We start from the raw sequence: 22,589 nt of genomic DNA, 5'->3' as shown, positions 1-22,589 counted from the left end.
AACTGGAGTACTTTTAAGAATCTTTTGAAGTACTTGGCAAATGTTGAATTGTTTTTGGGTGCAGTCACTGCTGTTATATAGGATAATAAACAACTTTCTTATGGAGATGAAATGTTAAACATTTGCTCTTTGTGTTTTGCTTAGATTCATTGTATATTAATAGCTGTGGTACAGAGATTTAGAATCTGGTTACTTTTAACTCCAGTTCATCAAAATCGCTCATCCAAATAAGTTATTTCTTGTTAGGTGCATATCTAAATTTATAATTTCCAGACAAGTCAAGTAAACTAGCAGAATGTTCATTTCAATACACGTGGGTGTATATTTCAAAAACAATATCAAATTATGGAACCATGAGTTTGCATATATGTGCTACAAATAGAGAACAAAATTCTTTAGCAATTAATAAATAAAAAGCCTGATGGTGGTGAACCAGTGGCAAGCATAAAATGTGGTTTCATTCTTGTATATAATTTATGTGGGAAAGTAAAGTTAGTCACCATAGTCCTACTGGACTATAGGTCTGCTGTCTCGTTAGAGAGAGTCAACTGTTGGTAGTTTAACCTGACAGTCATCACACCTTAGGTGAGGGTCAGAGTTGAGAATGAGGGACCTTCATGATAACTTCAGCCAGGAATTGAGTACACACTTGGTGTCACTCAGCATTGCAAACCAGCTATCCAGCTAACAGAGCTAACCAAGCCACTAGCATGGGGAGGAGAGGTAAGGCAACAAGAACATTGGAGACGGCAGTTCCACAGAATCATGATTGTGCTGTGTTTGTAGATGGTGAGAAACTGATGTTGGTGGGAGGTGGGGAGCAGATACCTCATATTCTTTTGGAAAGAGACATGTTGCAGTTGAACATATCATGATTGAAATTCAAATTCCTTTATGAAACTTGCTGATGTTTAATAAATCCTTTAAACTTTATTCTGTGCTACTGTTACTCTAGGGTAGTGGTTTCAATGAACGAATCTTAATTAAAGTGTTGAACATTTGCTGACTTATCACAAAGACAGCTTAGTTCATTAACAAGCCTACTATCATTCCACAGGGCAAAGCAAGAGGTTTGGGCTCTACGCAAGGCAATGGGGAAAGGAAATGTTCAGTGGGTGGTCAAAGAAAGGGTTAAAGGAACATCCAATAGTTCTGTGACAGTGTTGGCCTATTCACCATCATGAGACTTGAAGGAATATTTAGGAAAGAACTAACAGTTATTTGGTAGCACAGAACTTTGCTGGAAAAAATACATGTTTTGTTGAACCTTTTTGTCTTGCACTCAGCAGGCCAATTCACAAGAAATACCAATGTAAAAGGAAAATTCATACTGAATGTGAGGAGAGTGCTGAGTGCTTGGCAAATGGACTCCATCTGTGCTCTCCTCTCAAAGTGTATTTTATATTTCTTGTGAATTGTCCAGGTGAGTGTAAAATGTAAAGCTTTGACAAAATGCTTTTTCTTCCAGCAGCACTTAAGAAAGAACTGTGTCCAGTGGCAGATGAGTTGGTAGTCTGCCCTAGATTTTTAAAAATTACTTGCTCATGGGATCTGGACATTGTGGGATACATCAACATTTCTTGCTAATTCCTAGCTGCCGTTCGAGAAGGAGGTGGTGAGCTGCCATCTTGAACCACTGCAGTCCTCGAGGTGTAGGGACATTTGGAGTTTTGGGAAGGGAATTCCAGGATTTGATCCAGTAATAGAGTGATTGGTAATGTAGCTACAGATCAGGATGGTGATTCAGAAGGGAATTTTCAGGCGGTTGTGTTCTCATGTGTCTGCTGCCCTTTTCCTTCTAGATCATGGAGGTCATGGGTTTGGAAGGTGTTGTTGAAGGAAGTTGGGTGAGTTGGCTTTTGTGGATGGAGCACACACAGCCACTGTGTATGGCTGATGAATGGAGTGAGTTTTGAATGCACCAATCGAATGGGGATGCCTTGTCCTGGATGGTGGACAAGCTCTGGAGAGTCAGCAAGTGAGTTACTCACTGCAGAGTTCCTAACTTCTGACCTGCTATTGTATTTATGTAGTTGGTCCTGGTCAGTGGTAACCCCAAGAGCATTGATAGTGGGAGAATGCCGTTGAATGTCAAGTAGCAATGGTTAGATCCTCTCGTTGTAGATGGTCATTACTTGGCATTTGTGTGGCACAATATTATTTGCCAATTATCAACCTAACCCTGGATGTTGTTTAGGTCTTGCTATACATGGGTACAGACTGCATAAGTAGCTAAGGAGTTGTAAGTGGTGCTGAAAATGGTGCAGTCATCAATGAACATGCTTACTTTTGACCAGAGTTTTCCCCTAATCCCCATCTACCCCAGTTCTGCCAGGGTTCCTCAATGTCGCAATCTGTCAAATGCTTCCTTGATGTCTAGGCCAGTCACACTTACCTCATCTGTGGAGTATCATCATTGTGGTAATGTAGTGAAACAAAGTACTCACTTTACACACTGCATTTGTTTAACATTCCTATAAAGCAAATATTTCATTTTTGATTAGTTACTACCAAAGCATAAGAAGCTATTGATCAAGGACAAATGGTTCTACCACTTGTATTCAAGATGTTTTTGAGTCAAAGTGCAGTAATTGCTGACAATTGTGCAGGTCACATTCATGTGAGCAGTCTGTGAACCAATTCCAAAGGTTAGCAGAGATCAATAAAACTCTCTGTTCCCAGAAACTAAATTTCCCCCTCCAGAAAACTGGCAGCCACTATGTTCACTTGCCCATTTTTCTGAAGTGAAACTGGCCGTTGCCTTGGTGACATGCTGTACAATCCTGTGCTAAGATATTGAGACTCCTGCCCATCTGTTCAGCTTGCTACAAGTGGCAGCAAAGGAACATGTTTCAGACTGGTGTTGGCTTAGCCTGAATTCCTGCCCCTGTCTTAATGTTAGAAAGAAAAGCTATGTGCATTTGTGTAGAGATAGTAAGAACTGCCGATGCTGGAGTCAGAGATAACAGTGTGGAGCTGGAGGAGCACAGCAGGCCAGGCAGCATCAGAGGAGCAGGAAAGTTGGTGTTTTGGGTCAGGACCCTTCTTCAGAAATGCATTTGTGTAGGTTTTGTTGCCAACTTACTGTACCCTCCAAGCACTTCACAGTCAATGAAGTCCTCTCAAAGTGTCGTCGGTGTGATAAAATAGGGAAAAGCAACAGCCAACATAAAGTATGGTCTTAAAAAAATAAAATATCTTGCCGTTGGTTAAGGTACAAATGTTGACCCGGATGATTGAATGCCCGTAGTAGTAATATGAATACCCATGGTTAAATTGGATGGAGTGGGCGATTGTGCCTTCAGATGCTCTGTGCTCTGAAAATCTCTCCCTAAAATCTTCATTCTTCTCTCTCAGGTTCTCCTTAACACAGTCTTTGATCAAGCTTCTAGTCACCTGTCCTAATATCACCTTAAATCACATTGTGTAAAGTACCTTGGGAGTGGGGTGGCAGGGGGCATGACTGTGTTGAAGGCATATTTTAAATGCAAGTTTTTGTTGGTTAGAATATATTCTAATCTGGAAATTGCAACCCTACCTTAAAAGAATGGACCAAGCTGCTGTCGAGTCAGGGCTAGGACTGTTTTGCCATTGCTGTGCGGATTGGAAAGGATAACGTGCCTTGTGTTGTGACTTTTTGATGAGTCCAAATGTTCCCTTTGGTTCTTTTGTCAGTGGCTGAGAAGACCAAAGAGCAGGCGTCTCTGGTTGGTGGTGCCGTGGTGACTGGAATGTCTACAGTTGCTCAGAAGACCGTGGAAGGAGCTGGAAACATTGCAGCTGCTACAGGTCTGGTTAAAAAGGATCAATTGGTGAAACAGGTTAGCTTTTTAAAATTTATCCCCTCCCTCACCAACCCCTCCCCTCTAGACCCACCTTAACCCAGGCTTGGCTGCAAAATCAATGATCTGCCCAGCTTTCTCAAATCTGTTTTATTGTGCTCTGATACAATTTAACAATATTTTTTTATTTGTATTGTAATGATAGTGAGTGACGTCACTCACTATCTGAATGTAATCTTCTGTCTCTGAAGAGACTGAAATGGCCAAGGGCTTCAAAGGAATAATATCAGCATGGAATGATTATATTAAAATCTATTTCATCAGCATGTTAGGGAGAGAATGCTTAGAATTAGTGAAAGTATTAAGCTGAACATACAGCAATAGACTGGTTATTTGAAACTTGTAGAATGCATTGAACCACATAACTGCTTTCTCTGGCATTAGCCAGCAAGGAGGATTGGAAGAGCAATTGCATTTTGGTCTGAATGTGCACTTCAGGTCTATTTACTTTTGGAAAATGTGAAAACAAATTCTGCAGGAGAGAGAAGGTGCAGTAGCTCAGTGGTTAGCACTGCTGCCTCACAGTGCCAAGGACCTAGGTTTGATTCCAACCTCGGGCAACCTGTCTGCGTGGAGTTTGCACGTTCTCCCTGTGTCCATGTGGGTTTCCTTCCGCAGTACAAAGGTGTGCAGATTAGGTGGACTGGCCATGCTAAATTGCCTGTGGTGTCCAAGGATGTGCAGGTTAGGAGGATTGGCCATGCTAAATTGCCCCACAGTGTCCAGGGTGTGCAGGTTAGGTGGATTAGCCTTGGGAAATTCGAGTGTGGGTCTGGATGGGATCCTGTTCCGAGGGGTGGTGTGGACTTGATGGGCTGAATGGCCTGCTTCCACACTGTAGGGATTCTATGATTAAAAGCTGCCACAATTAGCAGTGTGTCGCAAATATGCGATTTGAAAATAGGATCATTTTAGAACTAGTGAAAGCTTTTCATGGTAAGACTGTGGACATGAGCAACAGAATAGAATTCAGAACTTGAAGTGATTGGATTTCTTCAGTTGATATCTGAACAGCTGGATGTTAACCATCTTAGATCCAGGTTGGAACGAGTCCAGTGAAAGCTATTTTTAAGAAAGGCATTCAAGGCCTTTAGTTATATTATTAGAGGGATAGAATGCAACAGCAAGCAAGTTATGGTAAACCTTGGCAAAATACTGATTACAACTGAGTATTATGTTGGGTCCTAGATTTCACACTTTAAGAAGGATGTTGAAGTTTGAAACAGAATGCAGAAGTGATCCAAGGAAGAAATTATAATTTATATTATTGATTCAGGGAATGTGTGCTTCACTGGTTGGACCAACATTTATTACCTACCTCTCTTTGCCCTGGAGAAGATGGTGGTAAATGGCTTTCTTGAACCATTGAATTCCATGTGGTGTAGGTACACCCACAACGCTGTTAGGGAGTGAATTCCAGAATTTTTACCCAGCGACAGTGAAGGAACAGTAATGTAGTTTCCAAGTGAGGATGGTGAATGGGTGGAGGTCAACCTGCAGGTGGTGGTGTTCCCATGTATCTGCTGCTCTTGTCCTTCTAGATGGAAATAGTCAAGAATTTGGAAAGTGCTGACTCAGAAGCTTTGAATTTCTGCAGTGCATCTTGTCGATTGCACATAATGCTGCTACTGAGCTTTGTTGGCTGAGGGAGTGAATGTTTGTGAATCTGACACGAATCAAACGGGTTGCTTTATGCTTTGTCAAGCTTCTTGATTGCTGTTGGAGTTGCAGTAATCTGGGCAAGTGGGGAGTATTCCATCACACTCCCGGCTTGTGTCTTATACAAGGTCAGAAGTCACATGGCACCAGGTTATAGTCCAACAGGTTTATTTGAAATCACAAACTCTCAGAGTGCAGCTCCTTCATCAGGTGAAGTGGAGAAAAGCACACGTTCAGAATTTACAGGTAGAGAAATCAATAGGCAGAGAAATCATGATGTTATCATGAGAGTTTATCATGTTATTCCAGCTGTTTGGTTTGTCTGCAGCACCACCTTATTTTTAATTTTTTTCTTGATTATCTCTCTGCCTCAATCAGATTATAGGTCACCCCTTTGCTTGTTATTCAGATGTTGACACTTTACTCACAACATCTGACTCTCTTGATCACCTGCAGAGACCTGTTATTCAGCCTGATGACATTTTACTCACACCATTTGTATGCTCTTTTGATCTCTCTGCCTATAAATTCTGTGCCTTCACTTTACCTGATGAAGGAGCAGCACTTCAAAAGCTTGTGATTTTAAATAAACCTGTTGTACTCTAAGATGGTATTGTGAGACTTCTGACCTCGTCCACCACAGTCCAACACTGTGTGTCTTGTAGATGATGGACAAGCTTTGGGGAGTCAGGAGGTGAGTTACTTGCTGTAAAATTCCCAACCTCTGACCTTCTATTATAGCCACAGTATTTATACTTGTACAACACTTCTCCGTGATCACTGGATGTTGCGAAGCACTTTAGAGCTAACCAAGTGCTTTTGACATGTAGTCACAGTTGTGGGAAATATGACACCTAATGGACACATAGGAAACTCTCTCAAACAGGAACGTGTTAATGGCCAATAATCTGCTTTTGTGATGTTTAACAATGTTGAATATTCACCAAGATACCAGGCTCACTGGAATGGTACCAGGAGTGAAGAGGTTTGTATGGAAGTTCTGGAAAAGCTGTGAAGAGATTTGATAGAAATGATTACTTTTGATAGAATAAACAATGTGAACCTATTGGCAGCAAGGTAATTGACAGAACCAGAAGCAATATGAGAGAAGGTTGTCTTGATCTGAAGCAACTCTCTGAAAGGCTTTTGGAACACAATGTTCAGTTCTGGTCTCCCTGCTATAGGAAGGATATTGTGAAACTTGAAAGTGTTCAGAAAAGATTTTCAAGGATGTTGCCAGGTTTGGAGGGTTTGAAAAATAAGGAGAAGCTGAATAGGCTGGGGCTATTTTCCCTGGAGCATCGAAGGCTGAGGTGTGACCTTGTGGAGGTTTATAAAATCACGAGGGGCATGGTTAGAGTGAATAGACAAGGTCTTTTCCTGAGGGAAGGGAGTCCAAAACTAGAGGGCATAGGTTTAAGGTGAGAGGGGAAGGATTTAAAAGGGACCCAAGGGGCAACTTTTTCATGCAGAGGGTGATGCATGCATGGAGTGAGCTGCCAGAGGAAATAGTGGAGGGTGGTACAACTCCAACATTTAGAAGGGATCTCGTGGGTGTATGAATAGGAAGGGTTGAAAGGGATATGGGCCAAATTCAGCAAATGGAACTAGATTACTTTGAGTATCTGGTTGACATGGATAAATTGGACTGAAGGGTCTGTTGTCATGCTGTACAACTCTATGACTCTGCAGTGGAAGCAGACTTGACAGTAACTTTCAAAAGAAAATTGAATAGGTGTTTGAAGCAGGATGTTTACAGGGCTGCAAGGAAAGAGCAGGAACATAGAACTACCCAGTGAATCCTGTCAAAGAGCCAGCACAAACACAGTGGACCAAATGGCTGCCTCCTGTGGTACATCATCCTATCCTGTCTATGTATTCTTGTGATGTGTTCTGTTTCTTAAGGGAAGAGTTCTTTTCTAAGCTGTAGAGGAGTGTCTTCCTGTCCATCACTTGACAAATGCATATTTCCATTAGCTAATCACTGATGCCTTAACAAGAAGTGAAAATACAATGATTTGCATGTCTCTTCAAATGACTCAATTCTGATGATTTGTGGCAGGACAGCACTTTGTCTTTCTCTTTAGAAGTACTGTACAATGTTTGGAGGTCAACAAACAGGCATTCAAACTCTATAAAGTACCCTTTGTAAAACCATGGTTGAATCCTGAATCGTGCACAAACAACAAGCCCAGGTTTAACATTTGAGTTATCACACATGATGAACTGGCAATAAGACAAGCAGCCAAATGATAAATGTGTCATCTTTCTGTAATTGATATGTGGATGAATCAGAGCACAGCAACTAGTCACCACTGATCAAACAGTAATTTATGATGCTTGTACTAAGATACATTTAAAAATAAAAGGGCATTTCTCTTCACCTAGGTAAAGGTGAAGGCGCTATAGTGCTGCTATCTCCTCAGAGAGAGAGAGATAACTGGTAGTGAGTTTAACCTGAGCGTCACCCTGCCTTGGTCGAGGGAGGAGGTTGAAAAGGTATGATTTCCTGGTAAACTCAGCTGGTGCAGCAATTGAACCCATGCTGTTAGCATCACTCTGCATCGGAAACCAGTTGTCCAACCAACTTAGCTAACCAAACCCCATTTCACCATGGTAATGTTACTGTAGAAGAATGCTGTACATTCAATGCTGTGCCGCTAGCTGTCCAATTGTATAAAACTTTGTGATCCCATATACCTGCTCTTGTGTATTTTGCTTCACTTTTTATTCAATTCTCCCTTTTCTTTAGAAAGGAAGAAGTGTTTTCAGGTCCTCAGAATTCCTCAGCAAATAAAATATTTTCTGAGTGCCCTTGCAGTTGGAACATTGGGGAATGCAACAGTCTGTTCACTTAGAGCACAGTCCCAGGGATAATGTCACAATGTCATAAATGAACCAATAATCTGTTTCAGTGATATCTCATTGAGGGGTAATTGTTGATGACGCCACCAGGAGAACTGCCGTCCTATAAAGATGAAAATATTGGATAAATTCAGCAGGTCTGGCAGCATCTGTGGAAAGAGAAACAGAATTATCTTTGAGTCCAAATTTCTGCACAAATCCTGTCAGACCAGGTAAGATTCTGTGGCATTTTCTGTTCTTGTATCAGATCTCCAGCATCCTCAGTATTTTTCATAGAACATAGAACAGTATAGCACAGTACAGGCCCTTCGGCCCACGATGTTGTGCCGAACTTTTACCCTAATCCCAAGGTTTATCTAACCTCCACCCCTTCCTTATAGTATCATCCATATGCTATCTAATAGCCGCTTAAATGCCCCTAATGAGGCTGACTCCACTACCCTCTCCGGCAATGCATTCCACGCCCCCTACAGTGCAATTGGTGTTCACAACATTCAGTATGTTGGACCCAATGTTGACAAACATTGCTTGAAAGAGACTTGGGAGCCTGTGATGGAACAGAGGAATGCTCAGCCCCTTTGATCGTATGATGGAATAAGAATTAAAAGCGAGGGTCCGCTCTTGTGTTTCCCACAAGGTGGCGAATTACCGAGACTCTACTCATTGGTCTTTAGAAGAAAGAGAGGTTATCTCATTGAAACAGATAGGATTCTTAAGGGGCTTAACAGGGTAAATGCTGAGAAGATGTTTCCCCTCATGGGAGAGTCTGGGACCAGAAGAGTGTACTCAGAATAAAGGAGTACTAATTTGAGACTGAGATGAGGAAGAATTTCTTCTGTGAGGGCTGTAAGCTTTGTAACTCCTTGCTACAGAGAGCTATGGGGGCAGAGTCCTTGTGTATATTTAACGCTAAGTTAGAAAGGAGCAGGATGGCAATCGAGAGTTATAGAGAAAATGCAAAAAAGTGAATGTGAGGAGTGTTGGATCAACCATGATCTTATCGAATGGTGAAGTAGGCTTCAGAGGCTGAAAGGCCTACTTCTGTTCCTACTATTTTGGTCTTATGAGGTGGCAGCTCATCCTACTGCTGTGCCAGGTAACTATAAAACCTAAGAACAGTAGTGGGAATGTTCTGGGTCATGCACATTTTGTTTCACAAGCATTTTCATTGAGTTAAATCTGTGAACTGGTATCATGTATCAGGAGGATAAGTCACAGTTACAGATCACTAATAGGATTAGACCATCAGCCTGTTTCACATTTACTGCTCACCCATGTGAAGCTCTGGCACAAACTGCTGCTTTTTTTTTTGCAAAAGTATACTTTATTCATTAAATATCTATACAGCTATAACAAAACATTTCAAAGCCGACATGACCGAAGCACAATATAAAACTATTCTTCTCAATTCTCTTGGGTGGCTCAGTGCAATTGTAATGTTGACAATGCATGATAAGAACTATGAAAATTTCATTACTGTCACAGAGCCAGATTGGTTCTATAAGTGACCAGCCCCTTGGCACAATATGGCTGAAAGGCCTTGGACAGTAGTTGTTCCCAATTTGTGATGGTGGTCGGTTAGCTCAGTTGGCTGAACAGCTGGTTGCGTGATGCCAACAGAGGAGGTTCAGTTCCTGCACCAGCGGAAGTTACCATGGGAAAGCAGCCCTCTGGCCCTTTGGGACTATGGTGACTCTCCCTGCCTTTGTGGCTGCACCAAGCATTAATGTGCCCCTCAGCGCGGCCCTCATACACTGAGGAGGATAACTCCTTGTACTGGAAGGTCAGCAGCTTTTGGGCAGACAGAGTGTTTTTCACCAAGTCCACAAACACGCATTGAAGCTACAATTTGAATGATATGTGGCATGGGCATTTCAGTATGGAAACCATCAGCAGCACCTTCCCCTTTGAATGCCCCACCCCACTACCAACTTTGGCTTTAAGAGCTGCCTGTATTGTAGTGAATTGTGGACAGACATGTCGTAGCACCAGTGAATCATAGAATCCCTACAGTGTGGAAAGGGACCATTCAGCCCATTGAGTCTGCACCGATGCTCTAAGCAGCATGCCATCCTCTCCCTGTAATATTGCATTTGGCATGGCCAATCCACCTCATCTGCACATCTTTGGACCGTGGGAGGAAATCAGAGCACCCAGTGAAACACATGCAGACGTGGGGAGAAAACTCCACACAGACAGTCACCTGAGGCTGGAATCAAACTCATATCCCTGGCACTGTGAGGCAGCACTCCCAACCATTGAGCCACCGCGGCACCCACTGAGGGGATGAAGAGGAGATGAAAGTGACAATCATGCTGAGCAGTGCTAAACCATCTATTGGATGGATGTGTGAAGTCACTGGGGCTTTGGTTGGTATTGCAGTGCTAACTGGGAATGAACCACGAGTGTAATAGCTAATCAATGATGGCATTGTCCCTGAGTGTTACGTTTACCCTCGCTGCAGATGGCACAAGCTGTGCCATGATCTGCCTGCTGAGCCAGTCATGGCTGGTACATTTATAAAAGTCTGCACATATGGTCTGGCGCTTGTTATTGTCCTTGGCAAACCCTCACAACCTTAAGTACTATATTCAACGCACTTCAAAACCAATTTTAAAAAAATTGGATCAAAATGAATTAATAGTAAGGGTTTCAACATTCTGGAAAAAATCCCTGATAAAATAAAATGATGTTTTGAAGAAAAATTGCTGTTCAGCGTTGCAGAATGGGCTTAAAGCTTGATCCACCCGAAGACCTCCTTTACTCCTAGGAACAGGGTGGAAACAACAATAATTGTGCAAATCGAGCAGAATTCTGCTGTGTTCGTTCTGAAAACAATTGGCATTAAATCTGGACTAAGGCTAGGTTTAAAATGTGGACACAAATCTTTGAAATGCACCAGATTGAGCAGCTCTGTAGGAAATTGGCATCCAATCTGTTCCCCCAATTCTGCTATTTCTTTAGGGAGTTCTTCCTAGCCAATTTTTTTTTTTTGCACTTTGTTCTCTGTTCTCTGAGGTTTGGCAGATAAAATGTTTTTTAATGAAGTCTGGGATCAATATCTCCAATATTTATCCCTCGTCCAACATGAATAATATAGCCTATCTTGTAATTATCACACTGTTGTTAGTGAGAGCATTTTATATTCAAACTGGCTGCCACTTTTCCTACATTACAGCATTGACTATGCTTCAAAGTTACAGTATTGGCTATGAGGAGCTTTGGGACATCCAGAATTGGTGGAAGGTGCTATATAAATGGAGCTGTGTTTTATTTTTTACCCTCCCGCACCATCTGAGATCATGAAACAAATGGGACATATCATAGACTGAACGCAGAATCTGCCAGATTCCCATGGCTCAGTTCGACATAGGACACTGGAGGATTGACTGGTTGAGCCACTGGATGAGCTGTGTGGCTACTATTTATGAACACAGCAGGCCAAGCAGCATCAGAGGAGCAGGAAGGCCGACGTTTCGGGCCTAGACCCTTCATCTACGCTCGGGTCGCACTAAACAACTGCACCTCCCAGTCGCGAACCATTTCAACTCCCCCTCCCATTTTGCAGACGACATGTCCATCCTGGGCCTCCTGCAGTGCCACAACGATGCTACCCGAAGGTTGCAGGAACAGCAACTCATATTCCACTTGGGAACCCTGCAGCCCAATGGTATCAATGTGGACTTCACAAGCTTCAAAATCTCCCCTCCCTCGACCGCATCCCAAAACCAGCCCAGCTCGCCCCCGCCTCCCTAACCTGTCCTTCCTCCCACCTATTCCCTCCTCCCACTCAAGCCCCACCCATCTCCTACCTACTAACCTCATCCCGCCCCCTTGACCTGTCTGTCCTCCCTGGACTGACCTATCTCCTCCCTACCTCCCCACCTACATTCACCTTTACTGGCTCCATCCCCACCTCTTTGACCGGCCTGTCTCCTCTCCACCTATCTTCTCCTCTATCCATCTTCTACCTGCCTCCCCCTCTCTCCCTATTTATTTCAGATCTCCCTTCCCCTCCCCCATTTCTGAAGAAGGGTCTAGGCCCGAAACATTGGCCTTCCTGCTCCTATGATGCTGCTTGGCCAGCTGTGTTTATCCAGCTCTGCACCTTGTTATCTCAGATTCTGCAGCATCTGCAGTTCCTACTGTCTCTGGCTGTTATTTATGTTTCTTTTTGTGGGTGATGTAACATCAATAGCAGTTATATCTCCAGGTGACTCCTTCTGTTGGAAGGTGCCTCTTGGCAATGAAATAACACCTTTCTTTAAAGAAAACTGAGTTGTACAAAGTACATGCACAGCTATGATCATTAATTGCAGAGAGAAGAATGGAAACCTAGAATAATTACGTTGGTTTTATTCAATTGAAACCACCTAAAATATGCAAGATCATTTATAAACTCAATATCCATTTCAGGCTATATTCTTAAAATGATATGACACCAAACATTTGAACAATTGGACAACTCAGCGCTGCTTATCTCCAAATTAGTATTAATTAATATCAAGCCGCTTTTTAAAAAGTAAAATAAAAACCTACTAGGTTAAGCATTTTAATTTTCTTACATGATATACTCTTTATTGATTATCACATGTTGCCTTGATACTTGGTTTGATGAAAAGTATCTTTGTTGAAGTCTGAGTGTGCTGGCTTTGTAGTTGCTGATTGTATCACTTAACCAACATCAATAAACCAAAGGTTCTGATCATTACAGAATTGCTTTCGTGGGATCTTGCTGTGCACAAATTGATTACCATGTTTCCTGCATCACAACAGTGATGATGCCGCATTCCACTGGTTGCGTAATACAGCATAATACATAATGGTGCATTTTGGCATGTCGAAGGTACCATATAAATGAAAGTTTGTCATTTTCTTTGTTCGTTCTTGCTAGTTATATTCTATGCCCAATGGGCAGTGTTGCCAAGCATGGGGATAGAGGACAGATTTCTGAAATTGGAAAATTTGGCTCACAAGCCTGGACACAAGTATTTCAGACAATCTGTAGGGAGCTGCAAAGTCTGTATTTTATTACTTCAGTGACACAGAAAGAGCATTATCTGAGCTTAGCTGGTGAGTAGGCAAGAATCAACTAACTCCTTCTAGGGAAGTACAAGTTTTTGTTGTCCCACTATTCCAGGAATTGCATTGAGTCAAACTAAATTTGTATTGGGCTTAACAGAATCGATGCAAGAAGAATGATCCCTCCTAACTGCAGAAAGGGGGTGGAGATAATGGGGGATGTGGTTGGGGGGAGGTGTGGTGTGGGGTGTCTAGATCCAGGGGCAATGTCTTGGAATAAGGTACAGGCCATTTAGGATTGAAATGAGAAGGAATTTCTTCTCTCTGAGTGTAATAAATTTTTGGAATTCCTCACCCCAGAGAGCTGTGGCGATTCAGATGGGTTTCCAGATGGTAATGGCATCAAAGGCTATGTGTAAGTTTGGGTAAATGGCATTGAGGTAGGAGGTCGGCAAACTTGAGGGGTTTAATAGCCTACTCCTGTTCTTATTTCCTTCTGTTTCTATCAAAGGCAGTGTTCCTGAATGTACAGCCTCTCACTTGCCTTTCACAGTAACTGCAGGTTACCTTAATAAGTAATATGCCAGTCCTCTGAAACGTAGTGACTCACAACAGGAGGAGGAATCACATTGAAAACTAGGTCTCTGTAATTACAGGTCTTCTGGTTGAATAGCTGTTCAAATGCTTATAATTTGTATTTTGATTCATCAGACATGTTTTTGAATTCTTTGTCAAGCTCAAAAATCCCCTCTTTATTGTGAGGATCAATGTGTCTATCAGAAACAGGTCATTTAATTATTTTTTAAATTACCTAATAATGTTACTGATTTTCCCTATATTTCTTCATTGATTGGAGAAACTCAGCAGGTCTGGCAGCATCTGTGGAGAGAAATACAGTTAATGTTTCAAGTTGGGTGTGACTTTTCTTCAGATCTGGGTGGCATGGTGGCTCAGTACTTTGTACTGCTGCCTCACAGCGCCAGAGACCTGCATTCGATTCCACCCTTAGGTGACTGTCTGTGTGGAGTCTGCACATTCTCCCTGCATCTGTGTGGGTTTCCTCCAGGTGCTCCAGTTTCCTCCCACAGACAGTCCAAAAATGTGCAGGTTAGGTGGATTGGCCATGGTAAATTGCCCCATAGTGTCCAGGGATGTGTAGGTTAGGTGTGTTAGCTATGGGATATGCAGGGTTATGGGAAAAGTTAGGGGGATGGGTCTGGATGGGGTGGTCTTTGGAGGGTCAGCATGGACTAGTTGGGCCACGCTGTGGGGATTCTATGAACAGGGAAAAACTGAAGAAGAAACTGAGGAACCACCTCACAAGTTTTGAAGAAGAGTCATTCCAGACGTGAAACATTGACACTTTATCTTGGATCCTCCATTTCTACCATCCAGCAACCTGGCATTCTCCTTGCTTGTCTCGGAGTTCCAGCATCCACAGTATTTTACGATTATTTCCTCATTTGTTGTTGGTGTACAGACTAACGGGTCCACCCTTATGTCCCTTCCCAACTGTGTGTACATGAGTGAATTGTAGATGATTGTTCTCCTGGCAGAATGTCAAGTGTCAGAAGCATACTTGTCTGAATGTCTGTGAAATTCTTCTTTGGTCTCCATTACCTTCCAAGGACAGCTTTCCAGTGCTGTGCTCAAAATACATGGTAGGTCGTGGGTGAATTTGTCCCCAAATTTGACAAAGTCACCAGTGAAAATTAAATCATAGGGACAACCAATGAGAGCAACGTTGCAATTGTTCGTGGACAAGACAGAATCTGTGAGGAGTTACTCCTCCAATCATAGATTCTATCTCTCCCACGCAATCTGGTCCAACTGAGAGAGTGTGACTGTCCATATCTACTAATGATATCACCGTGTGAAGAAGAGGAGGGATGGGAGGGCAAGAGTAGCTCCTTCCAAGTCCCTGAAGGTAACAGTCAGGGAGCAGGAAGAGAATCCATTGCAGGTAACACTGTGGTAATAATCAGATCAGTAAAAGCAAAACTGAGTGAGAGCAGTCCCACTGAATGGAGCAACAACATGGATGATCACACGGGTTACAACGTGGGTGAGGAATGGTGGTCATGGATGTATTTGTGACTGTATTTGGGGTAGCTTAGTGGCAGCTGAATCGAGGGTTATGAGGAAAGGGCAGGACATTGGACATGAGAATATTGGATCAACCATGATCCTATTGATTGGCGAACCAGGCTCAAGGGGCCAAATGGCCCACTCCTGTTCCTATTTCTCATGGACAGCAGTAAAAACCTGATGGGAGGGCTTGAAGCCTGAAGCTGTAAGGAAGATGGACACACACTTTCTACATTTGTGAACTCGGATGTTATGGCCTACAGTCAGGAATTTCTATCCCCCATCCCCTTTACCTTATTGGATTGTAATAATTGAAACAGTCCTGACAGGTTAAGGTCAGTAACATTGAGTTTCCCCAGTGATAGAACAGTGACCAGCTATGGCACAGGACTCAGGAAGAGTCAAAGGCCAATCCCTTAGTCAATGGAGTTGACAGATCTCGGCTGTGGAGATAACTGGGGACCTAGAGCAGGCAAGAAAACAGTACAGAGCCCCACTAGACCCACTTGATGGAGAAGGTGATTATTTTTATTTTATAACGTTAAACATTGTCATTTCAAAAGTACATGATGACTAAGTCATATCCCTGGTGCCTTTTATGACCTAATTAATTCTTAACAAGAATTTTGTGTCTTGTTGTTATTTAGAATTACATATACCTTTCTCTGCTCCTTAAAGCATGACCTCCCATCAATTTGAAGTTAGTAAGCATGTTTACACAGCAGGATCCCAGTAACAGCAATCCAAAGCAGGATCCATTTGCATGTGTTTGGTGTTGGTTGAGGCATAAACATTGGTGAGGACACACCTGGTGCACAGTGCCACAGGGTCTTTTATATTCACCCAAACAGGTGGATGGCCCTTGAGTTTAACTTTCCCTTGGGCCAAATGTACAACACTTTAATTAAGCTTCGTTCAATGAAACCAGTACCCTAGAGTAATAGTAGCACAGAATAAAGTTTAAAGAGTTTATTCAATGTCAGCAAGGTTTATAAAGGAATTTGAATTTCAATCATGATATGTTCAACTGCAACATGTCTCTTTCCAAAAGAACACGGGGTATCTGCTCCTCACCTCCTGCCAACATCAGTTTCTCACCATCTACAAACACAGCACAATAATGGTTCCGTGGAATTGCCATCTCCAATGTTCTTGTTTCCTTACCTCTCTTCCCCCATGCTAGTGGCTTGGTTAGCTCTGTTAGCTGGGTTGTAAGAGTGTAACTTTTCTTTGGAAAGATGGCACTCCAATTCGGCAGCCTTCCCACAATGTTATATACTGAGTTGTTTGTGCTGAGCATGCGCAGGAAACCTGGAATGGAACCCACCCCCCTCTGAGTGCTACCAACTGATTCAAGGAGATTATTGACAGTCAAACTGATCAGATCTTCTGCAGTTCTGCCAGAAGCGAATGCTGTTTCCATTTGGCTGGTCACACATCTCTCTGTGGTATTCTCACAGCTGCACACATCATAGTGGTTGTATGGAATTCATTGGTAATCTTGCCTTGAATGTTGTGGAAATTGGCATTTGTATTAGGGCTGACAGAAACTTGTCCAGTGAGTTGCCCTAATTGCAAAATCCACAGCTCAGCTTATGTTCACAAGTCATCTTGCAACATCCTTCATCTTTCTTTATTCATAAGTCTGTCAACTGTGATTGAATTCTCCGATTCCAAGAATGTTTTCTGGAGAGCTCTGTTCCTTTGCAGACTGCCACTGAATTTGTTTCATCGCATTCTTTTTCTTGAAGGAGGTATTTTATCCCTCCTGCATGAGTTTATAATCCCACACATGAAGCGATTTCTGAACCAAGTTTTCTCCAACATCCAGGAACCAGAGGAAAATGCCATTTTGTGAATGAAGCCTGAGAAAGCCTGTGAAATGACAACAGCTTGCCTTCGTGTAGCACCTTTTAATGTAGAGCAGCAATACAAGGCATGTCACTGGTGTGTTATCAGACAAAATTTATTTCCAAGCTGCATAAAATAATATTAGCACGGGTGACTAAAATCTTGTTAAAGGTAGGTGCCAGCTCACTGCTGTATGAGCTTTTGCTCATAATAAAGGTTGCTACCACTATCCTCTTTAATTGTCATAGGCTCCAGGACGCAGGTCTAGTGTGCTGGAGGGAAGCAATGTTCTGGTCCAACTAAAAGTCTGTTGTCGTTGACAAGATATTGTTCATTGCAATTTTTTCTGAAGAAGGGTCTAGGCCCGAAACGTCAGCTTTCCTGCTCCTCTGATGCTGCTTGGCCTGCTGTGTTCATCCAGCTCTACACCTTGTTATTTCACTGTTCATTGCATGTTGGCAACTAGTTGCAGGTTATGTGGATATAATAGACACTGTTACAGAGGCATTGAGGAGGATCAGATGTTAGGTCTCAATCCTTTGAAATCCTAAACTGGAAGAACACAGCAGGTCAGGCAGCATCAGAGAAGCAGAAAAGTCGACGTTTTGGTTGGGACCCTTGATTAGGACTGGAGATGGGGAAGGGAGCACAGAAATAAATAGAGGGGCGTGAGGCTGGGTGAAGATGGGTGGGGTGGTGATAGGTAGATGCTGGTAAGGGGTTGTAGAGATTGGTCAAGGGGAAGGGTGGGGCGGATAGGTGAGAAGGGAGATGGACAGGTTGTGACAGATCAAGGAGGCGGGGATGAGAGGGAGGATGGACGTGGGATGAGGCCGGGGATGGGGAGATTTTGAAACTGATGAATTCTACGTTGAGGCTATTGGGTTGTAAGCTGCCAAGGTGGAATATAAGGTATTGTTCCTCCAGTTTACGTGTGGCTTCATTGTGATATGGGAGGAGGCCCAGGTTGGACTTGTCACCAAGAGAGTGGCGGGGGGTTTAAATAGCTAGCAACAGGAAGGTGGTGTTTGGAGTGTACAGAGCGCAAATGCTTCGCTTATCGATCACAGAGTCTGCGCTTGGTCTCTCCGATGTTGAGGAGGCCACATCGGGAGCAACAGATGCAGTAGACCAGGTTTGAAGACGTACAGGTGAATCTCTGTTGGATACAGAAAGTCTGGGGCCTTGGACGGATCCCCAGCTGCATCCACCTATTACTATCCCACCTACGTTTGTCCAGCCTCACCCCGCTCCCTCCATTTATTTCTGAGCTCCCATTCCCCTCCCCAGCCCTGATGAAGGGCCCCAACCTGAAACATTGACTTTCCTGCTCCTCTGCTGCCTGACCTGCTGTGTTCCTCCAGCTCCACAACTTATCGACTCTGACTTCCAGCATCTGCAGTTCTTGCTATTTCCAAGCTGTTCCACCCACAAATCCATATGAGATCATCATTGTTAGTGATGCTTATGGAATGCTTCCAACTTAACTTTTTCAGATCCATATGCAACAAAAAAAGTGACCTTGAGGGAGCTTCTTAAAGGAGGATAGTAAGGTTAAGAGGTTTGGGTAATTCCTGGTGCCTCAGCAGCCAATGAGGGGGAGCTTAAAACTGGGCAGACAGAATTGGAGTACAGAGATCTTAAAGAGTTGTGGACCTCAAGGAGACTTCAAACAACGAGGCAGAAAGACCTTGGAGGCAGTGAATCATATGGTTGAGAGATTTTGAAGAATTGTGTTGGAGGATTGTGAGCCAGTGTAGATTGAAACTGGGGGTAGATGATGATAAGCAAGGAATGAAAGTTTAACAGAGGGTGGGCAGGAATGTGGAGTAATCAGATCAGCCATGACCTTAGTGAATGGCAGACAGAATTGAGTCAACACTTGCTATTCCTAATTTGTCACTGCTTCTCTGTTTTGAAATGGCTATAGGCCTGTTGATTGTTTGCTTACAAATCACAAAATCTTACAGGATAAGGAGACTATTTGGCCCATCGTGTCTTTGCTAGTTGTTTGAAAGAGCAATCTAGTTGGTTCTAGCATTTTTCATTTTTATTTTGTCTCTATACCTGTGTATGCTTTGGGACATTCTGTGGTTTTGAAAGATGCTATATAAATGCAAGTTTCTTCATTACTCTTCTGGCATATCATTGGAAATTTGATGCACAACCCAAGCCAAGCCTCCAACACTTTTAAAGGCAAGAACTGAGGATACCTGCAACACCCTCCCAATATGACAAAACACGTACAGGCTGTCAAGGCCTTCCCTTGAGAGCAGCAAGCCAAATGTATTACCCAGGAGTTTTCATTTTGATTCAGGTAGCTGTCCATTTGACCATCATATTGAATATGAAGAAATTTGTTGACCCAGTAGTTTTCATTCTGTAAGTCATCCAATTTCGGGATTGGTTTTGATCTCTTGGGTGTGTAAGAGAGCCACTTGTCCAGTTTGTAATCTCAAATTAGCCTTTGTTTTTATTTGGAAGCTCACATGATTTTTGATTGGAATGGGGAGTGCAAATATTGTGTCACATGTGGTATCAGTATGGCCTGGGGGAGTCTGGGTTCACTCGAAGATATCTTCTTGTCCATTGTTAATCTGTTTTATAAATGCTTGCATTACCTGTAATCCAGGATGCTGGGCTGCAGTAAATTGCAAAGAACTGAAAATGCTAGAGAAACTTAACAGGTCTGAGGTGTCGTGTTCTCTTGAAGAAGAGTCATATCAGATTCAACATTAACTCTGTTTCTCTCTCACCAGATGCTGCCAGACCTGCTGAGGTTTCTCCAGCATTTTCTGTGTTTGTTTCAGCTTTCCAGCATCTGCAGTATTTTGCTTTTAATCTGAACTGAAAAGCTTGTTGCTCAGTCATTCATTTTATCAGTCACCTGTGACCTCAGTTGCCCTTTTCCAAACTTTTTTCCTTGATCTGCCACTTCTCTTGTGGTTTCATCAGTTAGTGCTTGCTTATTCTTCTATTTTACTCTGCCATTCCTCTTGGTACAGCTGAGCTGCTTATTGGAGCTTGCTCTGAGGTTGAAGTGATCTGTACTGATTTCATCATTGATGGCAAAACCAGTGCAAAACGATATGAAGATAGGTCCAGCAGACAACAAAAACAAACCCTTCCTCCCACAGACCATGGCCAGCACCATCCTACGCCAAGGCATATGTACACAGAATCATACAATACAGAAAAGGCCCTTCGGCCCATCAAGTCTATACCGCATATGTGATACTAAATCTACAGTCGTCTCACTTACCAGTACTTGCTTGTAGCCTTGAATCTTATGACATTTCAAGTGCTCATCCAAGTGCTTTTTAAAGGTTGTGATGTTACCTTCCTCATCTACTCTCCCAGGCAGAGTGTTTGAGACGCCCACCACCCTCTGGATGAAAATAAAATCCTCAAATTCCCTCTAAAACTCCTGCCTTTCACTTCAAAATTATACCCCCTTGTTATTGGCTTTTCACTTAAGGGGAACAGCTGCTTTCTGTTCACCCTGTCCGTGTCCCTCAACCTTTCTCTATCAGGTCTCCCCACAACCTTAAACAAAAAGCCAAAGAGGCTTTGTGTGCCAGTTCCACCAGCAAACCCAAAGTGGAAAGCCCATCCTTTTCTGTTTACAATCTGATCTGCAACTGGATCAAGAAATATCACATTTCTTGCCTCATGTGGTGCCTTCCCTTGCTGCTCACGTGGTTTGTAAGTTGAAAGTCTCTCTGAAAAGTAGCATATGTGCAGTGAAACAGAGTCTCATCATGAGGTAGCTTTGCTACTGCCACTACCCTCTGTTAGTGGAGGACTTGCTCAGTCTAGTATAAAAGAGGAAAATCTCATGCTGAAACTTTTGAATTGAACCAGAAGTAGCTGCTTGCATGTTAGAACTACTTACAAGTTATGTTGATATGATAGATATTATTGCAGAGAATATGAGAGGGACCTGGATGTTGGGTCTTACTCCTCTAAGGTCCCCAGCTACTCCGTCCACAAATCCATTTGAACTCATTGTAATGGATGGTGCCGATGATACTTGGACCCTGTCAGACCCCCATTGCACAAAGCGCACAGTGCTAACACACAGGAGGATCACACTCAGTGCTGATGCAATTCCCGCATTTGAGTTTGGAATCAAGTCTGAATGATTGAGATTAAATCCTTGTGCTTGGTATCTGTTGAGCGAAGTGAATTTGACCAACCACGGTTTTAACGCCCAATGGATGTGAATCATAAGTATTCTATTGTAAATGAGAGGATTCAGTGACTGTTCTGATTGGCAATTCTTATTAATGCAGTTGTTTTATACGTTTTATTTATTCATTCATGGGATGCAGGTGTTGCTGCCAGGGCTCCACATTACAACAGTTCTGGAGTCACATGTAAGCCAATCCAGGTAAGGGGTGCCAGATAAGAATGTTCGTGAACCAGACAGGTTTTTGACAATTGACAGTGCTTACAGTCGACTCACGCTTTCCTCCACTTTTTTTTAAATCAAATTCAACTTTCACCATCTATCAGGCAGTGATTTAAACCAGACCATTAGCACAGGGTTCTGTTTTACTAACTCTGTTTCTCTCTCCACAGATGCTGCCAGACCTGATGAGTTTCTCTAGCACTCTGTTGGTATTTGTTTCTGGCTTACTCTGTCAGTTACATGACCACCTCCATCACCACTTCACCCATGCTTGGTGTATATTTTGGATTGCAACATTGGGCTCATTAGTGCACATTCCAATAGTCTACATAAAGTTGATTTATTGAAATATGAATGGACCCTCTAACTGGTCCATTGTTACAGGTATCATCAGTGGAAGGATTAGCCAAATTCTCTAGAGGTGTTTGTTTTAGAACGTTACGCCTGGATTTTCATCTTCTCGGCAAGTGGAGGGAGTTGGGATCATTCCCAGCTCAGTCCGCCTTCCTTAACCTAAAGTGCAAAGAGAAATGGAATTTTGCATTTCTGGGATGAGGGCGGATGTTAACAGGAGCTGACCCAGAAAATGTTTCAAAAGAAGTCACAAGGGCTGTCTGGTGTAGGGCCTGGCTTTTTAAAGTATCTGCCTCAGTGGTGTTGGACTTCATCCCAATTGTATTGAAACAGGCCCTCACCCTCTCACCCCTCACTCATACTTTGTACTTTTTGCTGTCCAAGCACTCCCCATGCCCAATATCTTCGCCAAACAACTTTCATAGACTCTCATGCATCCTACCCTCCCAATTCATCCATTCTGTATAAGCAATGAGTCCCACAGTAACAGAAAC

The 22,589-nt window shown here is 42.9% G+C and overlaps 1 protein-coding gene across 1 annotated transcript in view; it reads left to right on the top strand.

Annotated features, from left to right (window-relative positions):
• LOC109927264 (alpha-synuclein-like) overlaps positions 1-22,589 on the top strand; it is a 78,328-nt gene that overhangs the window by 11,156 nt on the left and 44,583 nt on the right. The window contains exon 4 of the mRNA XM_048601469.1: positions 3,676-3,821. Coding sequence (XP_048457426.1) covers positions 3,676-3,821 — 146 coding nt within the window. The remainder of the gene's footprint in view (positions 1-3,675; positions 3,822-22,589) is intronic.

Source organism: Rhincodon typus, chromosome 1, assembly GCF_021869965.1.
Source record: "Rhincodon typus isolate 14 chromosome 1, sRhiTyp1.1, whole genome shotgun sequence".
In the NCBI taxonomy this organism is placed as follows: Eukaryota; Metazoa; Chordata; class Chondrichthyes; order Orectolobiformes; family Rhincodontidae; genus Rhincodon; species Rhincodon typus.
The sequence above is the reverse complement of the archived record's forward strand: the minus strand, read 5'-3'. Positions and strand labels throughout refer to the sequence as shown.